The sequence below is a fragment of the Anguilla anguilla genome, chromosome 14 (genome assembly GCF_013347855.1).
Source record: "Anguilla anguilla isolate fAngAng1 chromosome 14, fAngAng1.pri, whole genome shotgun sequence".
Taxonomy (NCBI): Eukaryota; Metazoa; Chordata; class Actinopteri; order Anguilliformes; family Anguillidae; genus Anguilla; species Anguilla anguilla.
Window position 1 is genome coordinate 26,821,659 of NC_049214.1, and position 14,786 is coordinate 26,836,444.

Below are 14,786 nucleotides of genomic sequence, written 5' to 3' on the forward strand. Positions count from 1 at the left end.
GAAGCTGAGTACCGTATTACCACGTTGGTCCAGACTGCTGTCCAATGAAGTGGGATAGAATATGCAAATGGCTCATCAAACATCTTCAGTTTTTTTTGTGGATTCTTTATTGTTTTTCATTGTGAGACCTTTCTCTCTTCTTTTGCATTCTGATTGAATCGAAACGTAAGAACATATTTAGAAATGGGCATGCTTATGCCTTTAGACTGAAAACATGGTCGTGGCTGTACAGGGGCCCACCAGAGGAGCTGGCCACGCCCTTTAGCACAGTACATCATGGGTTCCAGCTGCAGCGGAGCCGCTCACCGCCTGGAGGCCCGCGGCGGCGAGTCGCAGCTGCGCCCGTCCCGCCAGGGCTTGGGCGAGGTCCCCGGTTCGGGGGTTCCTCGGGCTACAGCCGCGCGTTCCCAGCATTCCGAGCGCTCCTGTGGCCCAGCGCCGCCGCTGCCACCGCGTAGCGTGGAAAATAGCGCTACGTTTATAGACGCGTGCTCTGCAGGAACGGACACGCATTTAAAACTAGTTTTTGAAGCAATTTCTAGATTTTTCTCCCATTAATTATCAAAACGAGTTGCCAGAATTTTGACCAATGTAGACTTATGTTCTTTTTTTAAAAAAATTAAAAAAAACTGAGTGTCCTCATATTTTTTTCTGTTTTGAACGGTGTCCCTCGTCTGTTGTAGCTTTGTGTACCGGATGTGTGAGCGCGTGACAGTCCTCCCGTAAAGCGCTCCTGCATCGCAGTTGGCTGTGACCCAGGGAGACGCCGCGGGCGGGGCTGTTGGCTGTATCCCAGGGAGACGCCGCGGGCGGGGCTGTTGGCTGTATCCCAGGGGGCGGGGCCCTTGGGACCGGCGTGGCAGAGGGAGGAGCAGCAGCAGCACTCCCTTCCATGGAGCTGGAGTTCCTGCACTAATCAGGACTCCCACAGTAAATCTCTCAGCAGATTGATTTAATGCTTTCCAGGCTCCGAGCCCAGGCTTAGGAGGCCCTGACTAGGACGGTTTCGTTTCGAATCGCGGGCCTTTCCCGGTAGTGCATCCTGTTCTGGCGCTTGCTCCGGGGGCAGTGACCTGACCCCGGGTTCGGGGGGCGGACGGTGTCACCGCTGACTGGAGCCAGGGACCCGCGAGAGGACGCGTTGGCGGCCATATTGTGGAAAGGCACCTCAGTTTAGTGCCGAGTGGGGGTGGGATCGTTTGCTCCAGCGAACAAGTACTCGCCACAAGATTCTCATAGGGGCAGTTCGCCCAAAAATGAAATAATGCTATGTTTTTGCTTACCACGAGTGCTACAGTATCTATGCATCCAGATAGTTCTGCTGAGATTTGAGTTTTTTGATATCCGCTGCAGCTCACCCTGATGCAGTGAACCTCAATGAGACAAAGTTTTGTAGCCTGTATAACGACACGGTTACTCATGAAGATTCACAGTGTGCACGGTTTTATCGGAAATTACTTTTTACCTAAGTACGCCAACTGTGTATATCCGCTCGGCCGAAGAACTCCAGTATTCTGGGGTGCAGTGTCAACTACGTTAAATAAAACTCTGAGGAGCATTTTGGGAAAAAAAATGTAAGATTTTTACATGCGGTTTTCTGTTTCCAGTTTCTGTTGAACTGCCTGGTTGTGACCAGTCCTGGCTCTCTCCTCTGCCCCTTCCTCTCCCCCGTAGTTGGAGGCCAGTTTCCTGACTGAATTGTGATAAGAAGTATTTTTAGGGTGGTGTGGTTAGCAGATCCCTGTTACGAGGCCGGTGCCAGGCTCCAATTTATGCAGCCTGAAATGGAATGCTCACTTCTACTGTACTGTCCCACCATCACCCCTCAGTTACTCAAGTGAACTCAATAGGCATCAACTCAGAAAGCATGTCATTGCATTGCATTTGACACTGCTTACTGCTTTAATGCTCTGCATCTACAATCCATTTACACAGCTGGACATAGGCTATGTTGGACTACTTCAGGTTAAGTATCTTGCTTAAGGGCATCAAATCTGCAGCCGTGGAGTTGCAGAGCTGATTTCGTAACCATTATGCTGTTCTTCTGCCCTGTTAAGAACCTGATGCTTTGATTTTCACCATATTTTTTTGTCAAGCGGAACTAGACCAGTTGTAGTCTAGTATTGTGGTCAGATACTGCATAATAATTCTTTTTCTTGGCTTGCTTGAAAACATCTAGGGAATTTTTCTCGAAATATTTAAGAGGAACAGGCAACTTAATGTGGTGTTTTAATGCGAGTTGGCATGGAATCGGCAGTATATTTGTACTTTAAATCAATATAGGCTACTTGAGATTACATGCATATCAAATTTCAGTCTATATTTGAAATGCAAAGCTGATTTAAAAATGATCTGGATAACCAGCCCGACGTGGTCTCTTCTTGTTTTTATTTCCTTTTCAGGTGTTGTGGGATTTAACTTCTCCAGAGATTGCACTGACTTGTGAAAGCTATTCCAGGTGAAAAGGTGCTTTGGGCGATTTGCGGTTCGAAGGCCCCGTTGAGTCTTGTGTCAGTTGCGGATTAACTGTTCCAGAGTTTACCTTCAGCAGCTGGCCTCTCTCTCTCAAAGACAGGAGAACCGCTGACGCGAACGCGTCACCCTTTGTTCAGTGAGCCGCCGTGCTCCGTCAGTGTTAAGCTCTTCCTTTGACTCCGACTCCGCTGAAAGGCCGTTGTGCAGAAAGGAGAACAATACGAGGGTTGAAGATAGGACGCAACTTGTTGGTTTTTTTTTTCTTTGTTTGCTTTTAATTTCCATCAAATTATTGCAGTCTGCTATACGTCGCTCCCAATTTTTTTTCAGCGAAATGCTTTGCAGATGTGGGCAAAAAAAAAACAAAAGCTAAGTACGCTGGCAAAGCCTTCTCCGGTAGAGTGGAAAGCTGGATGGAGGGTTTGTTAGTAATGCGAGTACTATTCAGTCATATGGCTTTCATCTCTCTCATTTCTGTCCTTGGCTCCCCTGGTTAGTTGGAATGTAACTCTCACTGCCTTCTACACCAGCAAAGAAGCCAGAGAGAGGCGGGGTTTAAAGGGAGGCTTCAGAACCAGGGTAACGCGGTATGGAAATTTTGGGGCCGGCATATCGATAGCCCGCACTTGGCTGGCCATGTTGGCCCGTGCCCGTGCTTCCCTTTTAAATCGTTGCACAAATGCAAACAGCAGTCGAGTTTCCGCGTTCGTGGAAGACGTTGATGAGCGAAGACATCAGCTTGTGCTGGAAAATTTTTATTTGCATAACAAAATTTTTCAACTTTCCGACTGTATTATTAAGCAGGGAGCATGAGTCTAGAAAGACAATGAGCCTCTGTGTAATTTTGTTTGTGTTGTGTTATTTTTATAGCTAACCTGTTCAGTTTCATTATTTCTGTTGTGTAACACACTTTGTGTCTAGCGATTGTGCAAGCTTGCTAGGCAGCCATTTATTTCTCATAAATTGGACAGCAATGAGTTAAATTCTTGTAACCCAAATTAAACAAAAGTTCATTTAAGTGCAATGCTGTCACCCTGTGGTTAAGTTTTCACCCAGCCCAGCCCTGATCCTTTAATTTAATAGCCTAATTAATTTTCCATTTCAACAGTATGCCGTATTTATGGATTTTTGGACGGTGCTCAAACTTACACAAAATCTCAGAAACACTTTTTCTGAAGTCAGTAATTGGACAGAGTTAATAAAATGGAGATTGCTTGAACCTTAGCCTTATTAATGACATTTTTTAATAATGTATTGCATTTTAAACATCTTGGTTTTATTATACGACCTTAGCCACAGATATCCACATGCTGAATCTGCCAGTTTTTAATTACCACAATGCTGTCGGTCAGTGTGCGGTTCACTTGTGTCCTGACTCCTGGCAGGCGTCTCGGGTGCGATGTGAAGAGGAGTGCTATGTGACTGTGACGGAGGCAGGGCTGGCCGGAGTGAGCGTATTGGAGTTCAGTGAACTCGAAAATGCGCGGCGGTGGCTGGGGAACCGAAAGAGGCCCTTACAGTTTAGAGGAGCTTGGTGTGGCCACCTCGGTGTTCGTCTGAGCATAGCTGGCTAACGGGAATGGCGATTCGGCAACGGCAGACAGGGAGCTCCTTTACCATCAGCTTCTTGAGATTCAGCTTCTTCAGCGTCAATTTCTTGAGCTTCAGATTTTAGGGATTCTGCTCCTTCAGCTTCAGCTCCTTGAGCATCAGCTTCTTGAGTTTCAGTTGCTTGGGCTTCAGATCTTAGTGATTCAGCTTCTTGAGTTTCAGTTTCTTGGGCTCCAGATCTTGGGGATTCAGCTTCTTTAGTTTCAGTGTCTTGGGCTTCAGATCTTGGGGATTCAGCTTCTTTAGTTTCAGTTTCTTGGGCTCCAGATCTTGGGCATTCAGCTTCTTGAGCTTCAGTTTCTTGGGCTTCAGATCTTGGGAATTGAGCTTCTTGAGCTTCAGTTTCTTGGGCTTCAGATCTTGGGCATTCAGCTTCTTGAGTTTCAGTTTCTTGGGCTTCAGATCTTGGGGATTGAGCTTCTTTAGTTTCAGTTTCTTGGGCTTCAGATCTTGGGCGTTCAGCTTCTTGAGCTTGAGTTCCTTGCCCGGCCTCTCTTCCCGTCCCTGGCTTTGCTGACTCCGCCACACCCGCAGATCTGTCTTCTCAGTCTGAACCAAGGTGTCGACAGCTCGCCAGTTTTTTTCCCTTTTTCTTTCTTTTTTCTCCTCAGCAGCTTTTTTCCAACCTCGCTCTTGTTCACTCCACAGCCTGATGCCAGTTTTTCCCGCAATTATCTTTATGGCGATGATGATCCATGATGTTGCATCTGCAGTTTTTTTTTTTTGATTGTTTTGTTTTAATTTGTCATTTGATTAATTCCCTGAAATGAATCATGTATTCATATCTCTCTTAGACAGAGGTCTGCACATATATATGTGTCATATGCATTCATTGAATCACAGAATAAACATGTTTTACCCACACGACCTGTCAACCGGACTTTCTGGAGTGTATTTAAGTCAAAATGGAAAGAAAGGAAGAAAAAAAAAACCCTGAAGGCTTTGGGACAAAGCCCACCTCCTTTCCACGATGACTAGTCCTCCTGGAATGTCTCTCTTTTTTAATTCTCTCGTTCCTGCTCACCTGTTTGGGGAGGATGCTGCAGTTGCAAGAAAAAGTTTGCAAACCCAATTAATTACATTAATGCACTGACTGCATTAGGTACTCATTAAATGTGGTCTGATCTTAATCTAAGTCACAATAATAGACAAACCCAATCTGCTTAATCTAATAACAAACGAATAATTGTACTTCATGTCATGTACTGAATGCATCATTTACAGTCTTGGTTAGAAAAAGAAATCTCTTGAACCTGCTAAAGTCTCTATTCATGTGTCCACTTTAAGAAAAACACTAAACAAGAATGATATCCATGGGAGGACACCTTGGAGGAAACCGCTGCTCTCCAAAAAAAACATTGCTGCACTTAGCCTATCAAGTTTGCAAAAGACCACCTGGATGTTCCACACTGTTTTCTGGGACAGCGTTCTATGGATGGATGAGGCAAAAGGACCTTTCTGCAGAAATGCACAACGCTATGTTTGGAGGGAAAAAGCACTGCTCACCAACACCAAAACCTCATCCCAACTGTGAAGCATGGTGGCAGGAGACCTAGGGCGGCCTCTGGGCCTGGACAGCTCTCAGTCATTGAGGGAACTAAGAATTCAAAATTGTATCAAGACATTTTACAGGAGAATGTTAGGGTAGCGGTCTGTCTCCTGATAGCTTAATAGAAGTTGGGTGATGCCACAAGACAATGTTGCTAAAGAGGTCCTACCAGTTACTAGATACAATGATTCACATACCTTTTCCAGCCTCAACTGTGAATGTTTAGACAATAGGTTCAATAAAGACATGAAAGGTGCAATTAATTGTGTTTTATTAGTTTAAGCATAATGTGCTTGTCTATTATTATGGCTTAAATGAAGATCAGGCCACATTAATGCAGAATTCCGGGAAATTCCAAAGGGTTCACAAACTTTTTCTTGCTACTGTATACAGTCTGTAGTCTCCCCAAAATGTGCGGCTGTTTTCCCTCCCTAGTTGAGCTGTGCCTTGACTTTAATTTCCTGGAAGAAGGTTTTTTTTCTTCCTCCAGTGCATTGTAGATTGTAATCCCCCAAAGGCCATGTTTTTCTTATTGGGCTGGGCGAACTGAAGAGATGAATTGACCTATTGCCTGTTTGCGTACAGTACAGTACTGGACAGTGGTATAAATTACAGTTATTCGTCTTGCTATCAATAGGTTGCAGGTTCAAGCCTTATCTTGGGTGGGCCACAGCCTTTTAATCTCCATTGCAGTGTGCCTCGCTTTACTGGCTTCAGTTCATCCCAAAACATTTAAATGTGTGTTTAAAATGGCTGCAGATAGGATTGTCTGCTAGGCCAGTAATCCCATCCCATGGCAAATTAGTACTTGTATATAATTTGATGGAAGTGCAGATGTGCTTTTGCCTTGTTTGGGAGAAAATGCACATCGTTTGGCCTCGCTTGGATCGGAACACTGCTCGCGGCTAACGAAACAGCAGCTGCAAAAAAAAAAAAAAAAACGGTCCTTGTGTTGAAAATAAACACTAGTATTTCAAGGATGTCGTACGGGCCCCGTTGGTGTAAGCGTGCGAGCGAAAGAAACGAGCTCCTCGCGGCCCTGGCTTTTGTGCGTCCTCGTTCCAGGCAGTGGAAGGACATTCACCGGTTAGGAAGGCAGATTCATCGGCTGTTTTCTACGCACGTCTAAACACTTTTCAGACTAAGCGTCTGTGTAGCCTAGTTAACGATAAAATGAACCCAGTTCCTTACTATCTCTGTTAAGCCTGGAGGCATTCACCTTTACTGCGGCACTTGAGAAGTAATCATAGCTTTGCCTGTGATGTTTGCTGACCCTGTGAAAGGCACTTTTTGTACGTCACTTCGGATAAAGGCTAAATGGTAAATTGTGAAGTCACTGATGCAGGCAGCCGCATCTGCCAATGGAAAAGTGTCACAGAATTAAAAAAAAAAAAAAAACGAAATAAGGGCAAAATCATAGTTGTATTATTTATGGAGACTGAACCGATGAGACAGAAGAAGAAAGATGGATAATACAGAGTATTAGAAGAAGTGAATCGCTATAAAGGCAGCCCTGAGAACAGGTCAAGTAAGGCCTTCCAAAGCTTTGGGTTCAAACCGTTTTAACAAGAACGGAGTAAGTGTAGTTTTCCCAAATGTCAAGGAATTTACGGTGTGTTGCTTATCATTACAGCGCTGAAATAAACCGCGTATAATTTCTTCTAAGTACATATTTCATTTGATGACATATCGTAAAGCTGTAAACATGTAATTTTTTTATAATGGAGCTAATCAGTCGAGGCACTTTGGGAGGGCCCACGGTTTTACAGTACGGCAAACGACAGAAACATTTTCTTCGTGACCGCAACATGGCTAAGTATTGCTGATGGGGGTGTTGGTGTGGTGGTGCATGGTGGAGTTTTTATGAGAGGGTGTGTAGGTGCATTGGCCTACCGGTGTTTAATTTGAAGTAAAGGGGTGTTTGCTCTGTATTTTGTGCTTCATAGAAATCATATTTGTTTTTACGGAGGAAGGAAATACAAATAGGAATAATGGACCCATCTGGTAAATTATTGCGTGTGGAGCCTTTCTGTCATATTATCTTTAGCTGGACTGTTGCTGGAGACATCTGGTTGTCAGGCAACCCTGGACTGGGCTGTATGCGGTTTAAATGTGCTGTTCTGAAAAGGGACGTCAAGTTTTACTGACCTATTATTGCCGGTACCGTTGGCACTGTAGTCGCTGCTCCTGATATTTATAATGCTAACATTAAACATCATTATCGTCGCAGAATAGCGAGCTGTAAACGCTTTTTTTCGTTTGTTTACGGCTCAGTTACTGATTACCCTTGGAGCCAAACACTGCGCTATAATGGCGAGGACATAAAATCGGACTCGCTCCGTTGCAATGACCGAGGGACCGAGTTCGTTTTAGCCTTCAGGTCTTGAGAGGAGACAGTTTTTCTATTTTTGAATTTTTGGCACACTTTTTTTATGGTGTGTCCATGGAGCTTTAAGCTATTTGTAATTCCCACTGTCCGACAGTTGAAGGTTGATCCTCTCGTTTTTCACTTTCAGATGCCCGGCAAAACATCATGTCCCGGAGGTCTGATAGTCATTGGCATCATCTCTCTGTGTGCCGTCCATGTCAGTTCTGAGATATGGAGCAATGAAGGTAAGACAAGAAGGGCATTTTTACTGTACTAAAAGATCTCTTTCTGGGGTATTTTTAAAAAGTATAAGTTCAGTTCTGGTGTGTGGTTTCGATTAGTTTGTGTTTGCGATGAAGGATATTTTAGGTACTTACACATGTTTCTTGACAACTTTCCCGCTTAACAATGACTGATACAGTATGGGGGTTTTCCAGGGTTTGTAGTATAAAGGGGGTAAATGCACTTCAAGTGTGCTTTCTGAATATGTATGTATTGTGAGATTATCGTTCAAAAACAATTCGCCTAATGTTCGTTTCAGTTGGAACGGTTTCCTCTGGCCTATTTATTGATACTTTTCTGACAATGCATAGTCTTGTGTATTATGCTTGAGAAAATCAATTGTCTGTTTTTGTATTTGAGGTCAAATATAAACATTTGAGTAACACAGTACATTAAGTTGCAGCTATACTGTACCTGTACCTGTGTAGTTAAATTGTTACTAATTTTGAACACACAAGGTTATTATTGAGTAACTCCAACATGGGTAACATTGAACAACAGGTAGCAGCATTCTTAATTAGACATGTGAATATTTTAAAATATTGCCTTTACTCTAATTGGTCATATCTTTATGGTTCATAATGAATAAAGCTTGCCTGTTAATTTCACAATGTGTCTCCATGATACAGAATTACATTATTTTAGCAGGAGAGATGTAAACAGCGCTGGCTTTGTTTCACGTGTAATTAAGAATAGCGCTCACTGATGTTCCATGTTTCCAATGTTAGCATTACTTAGGAATAACATCTCGTTACCAAACGAGTTACAATTTAACTTGGCAGGCGTAGTTGCAACTTATTGTAATGTGTTATCAAATTATGTACACTTGACCTCAATTTAAACAGTTGCCTTTTTCAGCTTTTTTTGCCAGTTGCCTTTTAGGATTCTTTTTTGAGGCCTGTTTTTTTGATTCAAAGAAGGTTTTCTGGAAGGTCCGTTAGGAGTTAGTGAGACTACAGTGAAACAGTACTCTGCAGTCCAGGGGGATTTAGCTGAACAGGATTAGCCTAGTTAAAGGAGCTTATATGGTATTTGCTCATTTTATAGCCACCCAAGGGTGACTGTTAATTCTGCTCCTGGCACAAAGGTGAAGGTTTAGTGGTTTTTTGTTTTTTTCCCCCCCCCACCATTTCTCTCGGCCTGTTTGGTTGGCCATCGCGTGGGCGTGTGACAGAAAAGAAAAAAAACTTGATTTATGTTTCACTGCCAGGGCCTGTAACCTCGAAACGCTGGAACTCTTCCACAGTCAGCAACAGGCTTGGAAACACAAACCTGCGGGGTTTAGTGCCGGCCCTACACAAAACCAGCCCCCGCCACCCCACCCCCCCCCGCGCGTTTGCCCCCGTTTCCATGAACACCAGGCACGGGGAGCGTTCGCCTTTTTTTTTTCTGCTGAGGCTGCGCTTTTTTTTATTTGGACCGGCGAGTTCCCCGAGCACACGGCAAATTTACGACTCGGCGAGAAAACGCTCCCATTGGCCGGAGCCGTCGGAAAAATAAATTCCAGGCTCAGAAAAACGAAAGCTCCGAAATAAAAATTCTAGGGCGCAGCCAGCCGCGATTCTCAATAGTTGTGCCAGGCGGCCTTAAATACGAACACAGGCCCTGGGCTAATCCTGCGCCCGCCCGAGCCAGGGTCCGAGGCACGGCAGGCCGTTCGTCTCCCAGAGTGATCTAGTTCAAGGCCTGACTACGAATACCACGGATGTGCATACCAAACCTAGATAAGGCCCACCTGGTTCTTTGCAGGGAACAGAAACAGCAGGAGGCCGGGTAGAATTTCTTTGCTCTGCCAACATCGGCGGTTTCAGCGGGGCGAATCGGAGCTAGACCAGGCCGGGGCCTGGATGTTTGAGTCACTGTGAAACCATCTCTCTCGCCGGTGCGTCTCTCTCTCTCTCTCTCACGCGCGTCACAGAGGCACTCACCCGCCCCCCCCCCTTCTCCCCCCCCCCCCCCCCCCCCGTCCCCCCCCCCCCTTCTCCCCCTGTCCCTCTAGTTTCAGACATCGAGTACGGGAAGCTGGGGTCCAATGTCACGCTGGTGTGTAAACCCTCCTGGACCGGGTATGTATCGTGCTATGCTGAGCCTTTACCAGGATGCGTACAGTAAAACTTCCCTCCAGTAAACCAGCAGTTGTGCCGTAGAGTTGCGTAACGCTAGAGCTCTCCCGCTGAATGACGGCGACTGCGTTCTCACCGTGTGGCGGCAGGTCCCCGGTGGCGTGGCGGTTGAACGGAAGTGCGACGTTACCACGGCAGGCGGTGTCGTCCAACGGCTCACTCACCCTCGTCAACACCGACCTCTCCATGGAAGGCAACTACAGCTGCCTGGACCAAGGGGGAGACCTGCTCTGGGCCACCAAGCTGAGACTGGGCCGTAAGCATCGCTCCTCCCGCCGGATTTGAAGAACGTGCCTCAAAGTTCCACACTAAGTTAAACAATAAGACGTAAAGGTGTCCCTGGTGAAAATGCCAGCTTGGTTCCAGCCCGGTTTCAGTCTGCTCCAGCTGCTTTGAAGCTGGTTTGGAGATGGTCTGGCTGGCAACAAGATGGTGGAGATGGCGACCATGCTGGCAGGACCGTGTCCATTTGGTGGGCCAGCTTGGAACAGACAACAGACTATCGCTAAATTCCAGATGGGATCCAGCTGGAGCAGAAGCTGGTTCCTGCTAGATTCCATCTTAGGCTGGTAGCTGGTATTTTCCACCAGGGGTAGCATGTATGTCCACCCCAGTGCTAACCTGAAAATACATCTGAGTGTGAACTGTGTTTATAATTTAAATTTTGAAATGTGAGTTATGTTTAAAAGAAGAAAAAGTTGTTTCTATTGTATTCAAATGCAGTTCAAACCTCGATTTAATCTGAGTGTTTTTTGAGTTCAGATTTTTAGGAGTAAAAAAATTATGTCTTTTGTTGTTTTTTTTTGCAGTTTCCTGACATTTATGTACAAAATACATCCACATGATGTGCACAGATGACACCCAGATATAGTGGAAAAACAGGCATATTTCACAGACAAAAATGTGCCTTGAGGAGCATTTGGGTGTTGAATTCTTCCAGTTTTGTTAACCTTCCACATCTGCTCTGCACTGACCCTTACTCGGGGTTTGCTGGTGCTCGCATTTTTGTTGGATTTACGGCGGCCGGTTTATACAGCCGGATTTCACCCGTGATGCAGAGTCCGGTACAGAGACCGCCGCTCCCAACGTCTTTCTCAAACTTAACCGGGTCGCTTTTTTGAGAGGCGAGCCAACCCGAGGCAGACCTTCGAGGTCTCACCCTCTTTTCTCCGGGGACGACCGAAAAAGGAAGAAAGGGGCGAAAGCGCCGGTGGCCTCGGCCTTTCGGGGGGGGTGGGGGTGGTGCAGGAAACGAGGCTGGGGTAAACAGAAGCGGCGAGGTCGCTCGAAGAGCGTTGCCCGAGCGTGCGGAACATTTCGTATGACAGGAAGTGCCGACCCTGGCCGCAGTCCAGCTTCCTTTCAGGAAGAGGTGGTGCTGATACTGCAGGGCCGGTTCCTCATCCCCCTCTCCCTAATTACTTTAAATATGAATGAGGAGCAGGATGTTTTATGGCACAAACGTGCCATTTGGGACCACCTGTCGAAGCTCATCTCTTTCATCTGAGTGCATTCTCCGTGGTCTAAACCCAAATGTTGAGCACCTCGACGATTTCTGCTTCAGCAAGTCCTACTAAGTTATTCCACGTTCATAGTCAGTTTTGTAAGACTCATAAATGAGTCATCGTCAGGGTCCATATGTATAAAGCATCTAAGAGTATGAGGGCAGACCTAGGATGAGGGCTCCCATGTCCATATCCTAGCCTTTTCCATTATGAACTAAAAGACAAAACTGATCCTAGATCAGTGCTTTAATCGCTCAGATGCCTTATTAGCATTACCGCTGCTGTTACCACTCAAGCTAACTCCCACAGCCTGTAATTAACGTGCGCTTGTAAACTTGAACACAACAGTAATCCCGCCTGACGGTAGACACCTCCTGAGGTCCAAAGCAGGACGGAGGTTAACTTCTGTTTCTTGAAGGTTAACTTCTGTTCCTTGAAGGTTAACTTCTGTTTCTTGAAGGTTAACTTCTGTTTCTTGAACCATGCTTTTGAGCTCCAGTGCTATGCAGTATAAAATGCTCAGCAGAAGGGTGGTGCTATTTAAGCCCTGTTAAATTGGCACTGTTTCTGAACTCCCGAGCCACAGAGCCATCGCCTTTCAGCACCGAAGCTATTATTGGTTTTGAACTGCAAGCTGCAGTCAAATCTTTCCTGTCAGCGCGATTCTGGTTATCAGGTTATATCAAAACCACAGTGGCTAACTTCTGAGCCTTGAGCAACCGACTATTGATATTGCATTTAAACCAATCCCTTGTACCACCCATCTGACCCCCCCACCCCCGCTCCAGATATGCCCGGGCTGGTCAGCGTCTCGTTCAAGATGTCCAACCACCACAGCGTTCAGTGTTTCTGGAAGCAGCCGGCGAAGTCCCACCTGCCCACCAAATACATCACCTCCTATAGGTGAGGCATCTCTGGGACAGGTGCAAATTAGAGCGAGATCTGAATTAGCCATGTTCTTAGTTTAATGCAAACTTATGATCTTAACATTGTTTGTAATGGACGTTGAGCACTGATTATGGCTAGTCTGTTTTACCATGGATTGTTGAGAAAGTTAGTGTAATTTAAATGTTTTTTTTTAATTTTTTTAAGCAATTGGCAATCTCTGGCTTGCTTTTAAAACTTGAATTTGCATTTTAAAAATGTGCAGCCATCTTTCCTAATCTCATATCCAAATCACACCCAAAATTTCCCCCTTGGGGTGAATAAAGCTATTGTATTGTATTGTATTGTATTCTATTCACACCCTTCCTGTTGAGCTCACACTATAGATACCTATTATCTGCCCTGTAACAGTAGCAGAGAAATCCTCCGCATGTCTATCAGTAGTATCCTCCCTGTCCCACACTTACCACTCTCTCTTCTGCGGGATTCTACTGCGCCCTCACGGACGCCCATTAGTTCTGTTCCATTAGACCTGGAGTCTCGTTCTGTTTTATTTGCCATTTCATGAATGGCCAGAGAGTTTTTTTTCTTCTTCCCCATGTTGCAGGAAGAGATAAAGGGCTGCACTACCCAATGACTCGAATTTAAGCGCCACGTTTCAGGTCGTGGCTGCTAGTCGGTGATCATTTTCCTCCTCCTGTACAGCGACCGGGTGAGCAGGGTGGAGCCCTGCCACCAGGACTCCGTCCGGCCGAACGAGTGCACCATCCAGCACCCCACCCTGTGGCATCACTACCACATGGTCAACATCACCGAGGTCAACCCCCTGGGCGCGGAGACCACGCTGGTCCGGGTGCAGTTCGATGCCCTGCGTACGTACGGAGCGCCGCGCAGAACGGGTCGCCTGGCGGACGCCGCCGGTTAAGCGCTCTGCCAGCGTTCCCATTGCGGTTTTTTTTACCTTCGTTCATCTGTCCGTATCGGAACAGATCTCTAAGGCACGTTCTGTTTCGTCCTCCGTGAACAGCAGACCCATGATGTCATATGCCTACGTATGCCGTTGCAGTCCAATAGCACATACTTTTCACTTTCTGCCTGCTGGAGCGTGCATTGATATTCGCAGATCTTTGTGTTTTTGGTTTCTGTTTGGGGCGTCTCAACAAGCTCACTTGCTCACCCGTTTATATGCTGGCCTTATAGCCTGTGTGCTGTGCTGCGTACGTCTGTTTCTCCTCTCGGTCCCTGCCACTGCATATAGGTAATGTTGTTAATGTGTAATGTGTGAGTGTGTATATCCATCAATTGTGACGGTCTCATTTCCTTGTGTGTGTGTCTGTGTGTGTGTGTGTCTGTTTGTCTGTGTGTGTGTGTGTGTGTGTCTGTGTGTCTGTGTGTGTGTGTGTTTGTCTGTGTGTGTGTGTGTTTGTCTGTGTGTGTGTGTGTGTGTCTGTTTGTCTGTGTGTGTCTGTTTGTCTGTGTGTGTGTTTGTCTGTGTGTGTGTGTGTGTCTGTTTGTCTGTGTGTGGGTGTGTGTGTGTGTGTGTGTGTGTGTCTGTTTGTCTGTGTGTGTGTGTGTGTGTGTGTGTGTGTACCTATACCTATGTGTGTGTGCTCAGTGAAACCTGACCCCCCTGAGGCGGTGACCCCCGAGCCAGTGGAGGGCCAGCCCAGCAGACTGCGGGTCAGCTGGACATACCCTTCCTCCTGGCCCAGGGGAGAGGCCTACACCCTCCTCTTCCAAGTGCGCTACCGTCCCCGAGGCTCCGTCAACTGGTCATTGGTGTGTATCCGACCACCCGAGCCAATCACAGTCTGTCCTTTCCCCGCTCCGCCCCGCCCATTCTGAGTCGCGTTGAGGAGCCAGCCCACTGCTGTGTCTGCTCTGTGATTCCAGACCTCCCCATACCCAGTTCAGCACTGCACCTGTTTCTGCTGCTGTTGTCGCCCACAGCTTTGTTGTTGGTTTTGTTGACTGTTCATCTAAATCAC

The 14,786-nt window shown here is 46.2% G+C and overlaps 1 protein-coding gene across 2 annotated transcripts in view; it reads left to right on the forward strand.

The window, feature by feature from the left end:
• il11ra (interleukin 11 receptor, alpha) overlaps window positions 1-14,786 on the forward strand; it is a 41,674-nt gene that overhangs the window by 13,725 nt on the left and 13,163 nt on the right. For both annotated transcript variants that reach the window (XM_035390556.1, XM_035390554.1), the window contains exons 2-7: window positions 8,152-8,248; window positions 10,285-10,351; window positions 10,498-10,664; window positions 12,702-12,816; window positions 13,504-13,670; window positions 14,414-14,577. In XM_035390556.1, the coding sequence (XP_035246447.1) occupies window positions 8,152-8,248; window positions 10,285-10,351; window positions 10,498-10,664; window positions 12,702-12,816; window positions 13,504-13,670; window positions 14,414-14,577 (777 nt within the window). The remainder of the gene's footprint in view (window positions 1-8,151; window positions 8,249-10,284; window positions 10,352-10,497; window positions 10,665-12,701; window positions 12,817-13,503; window positions 13,671-14,413; window positions 14,578-14,786) is intronic.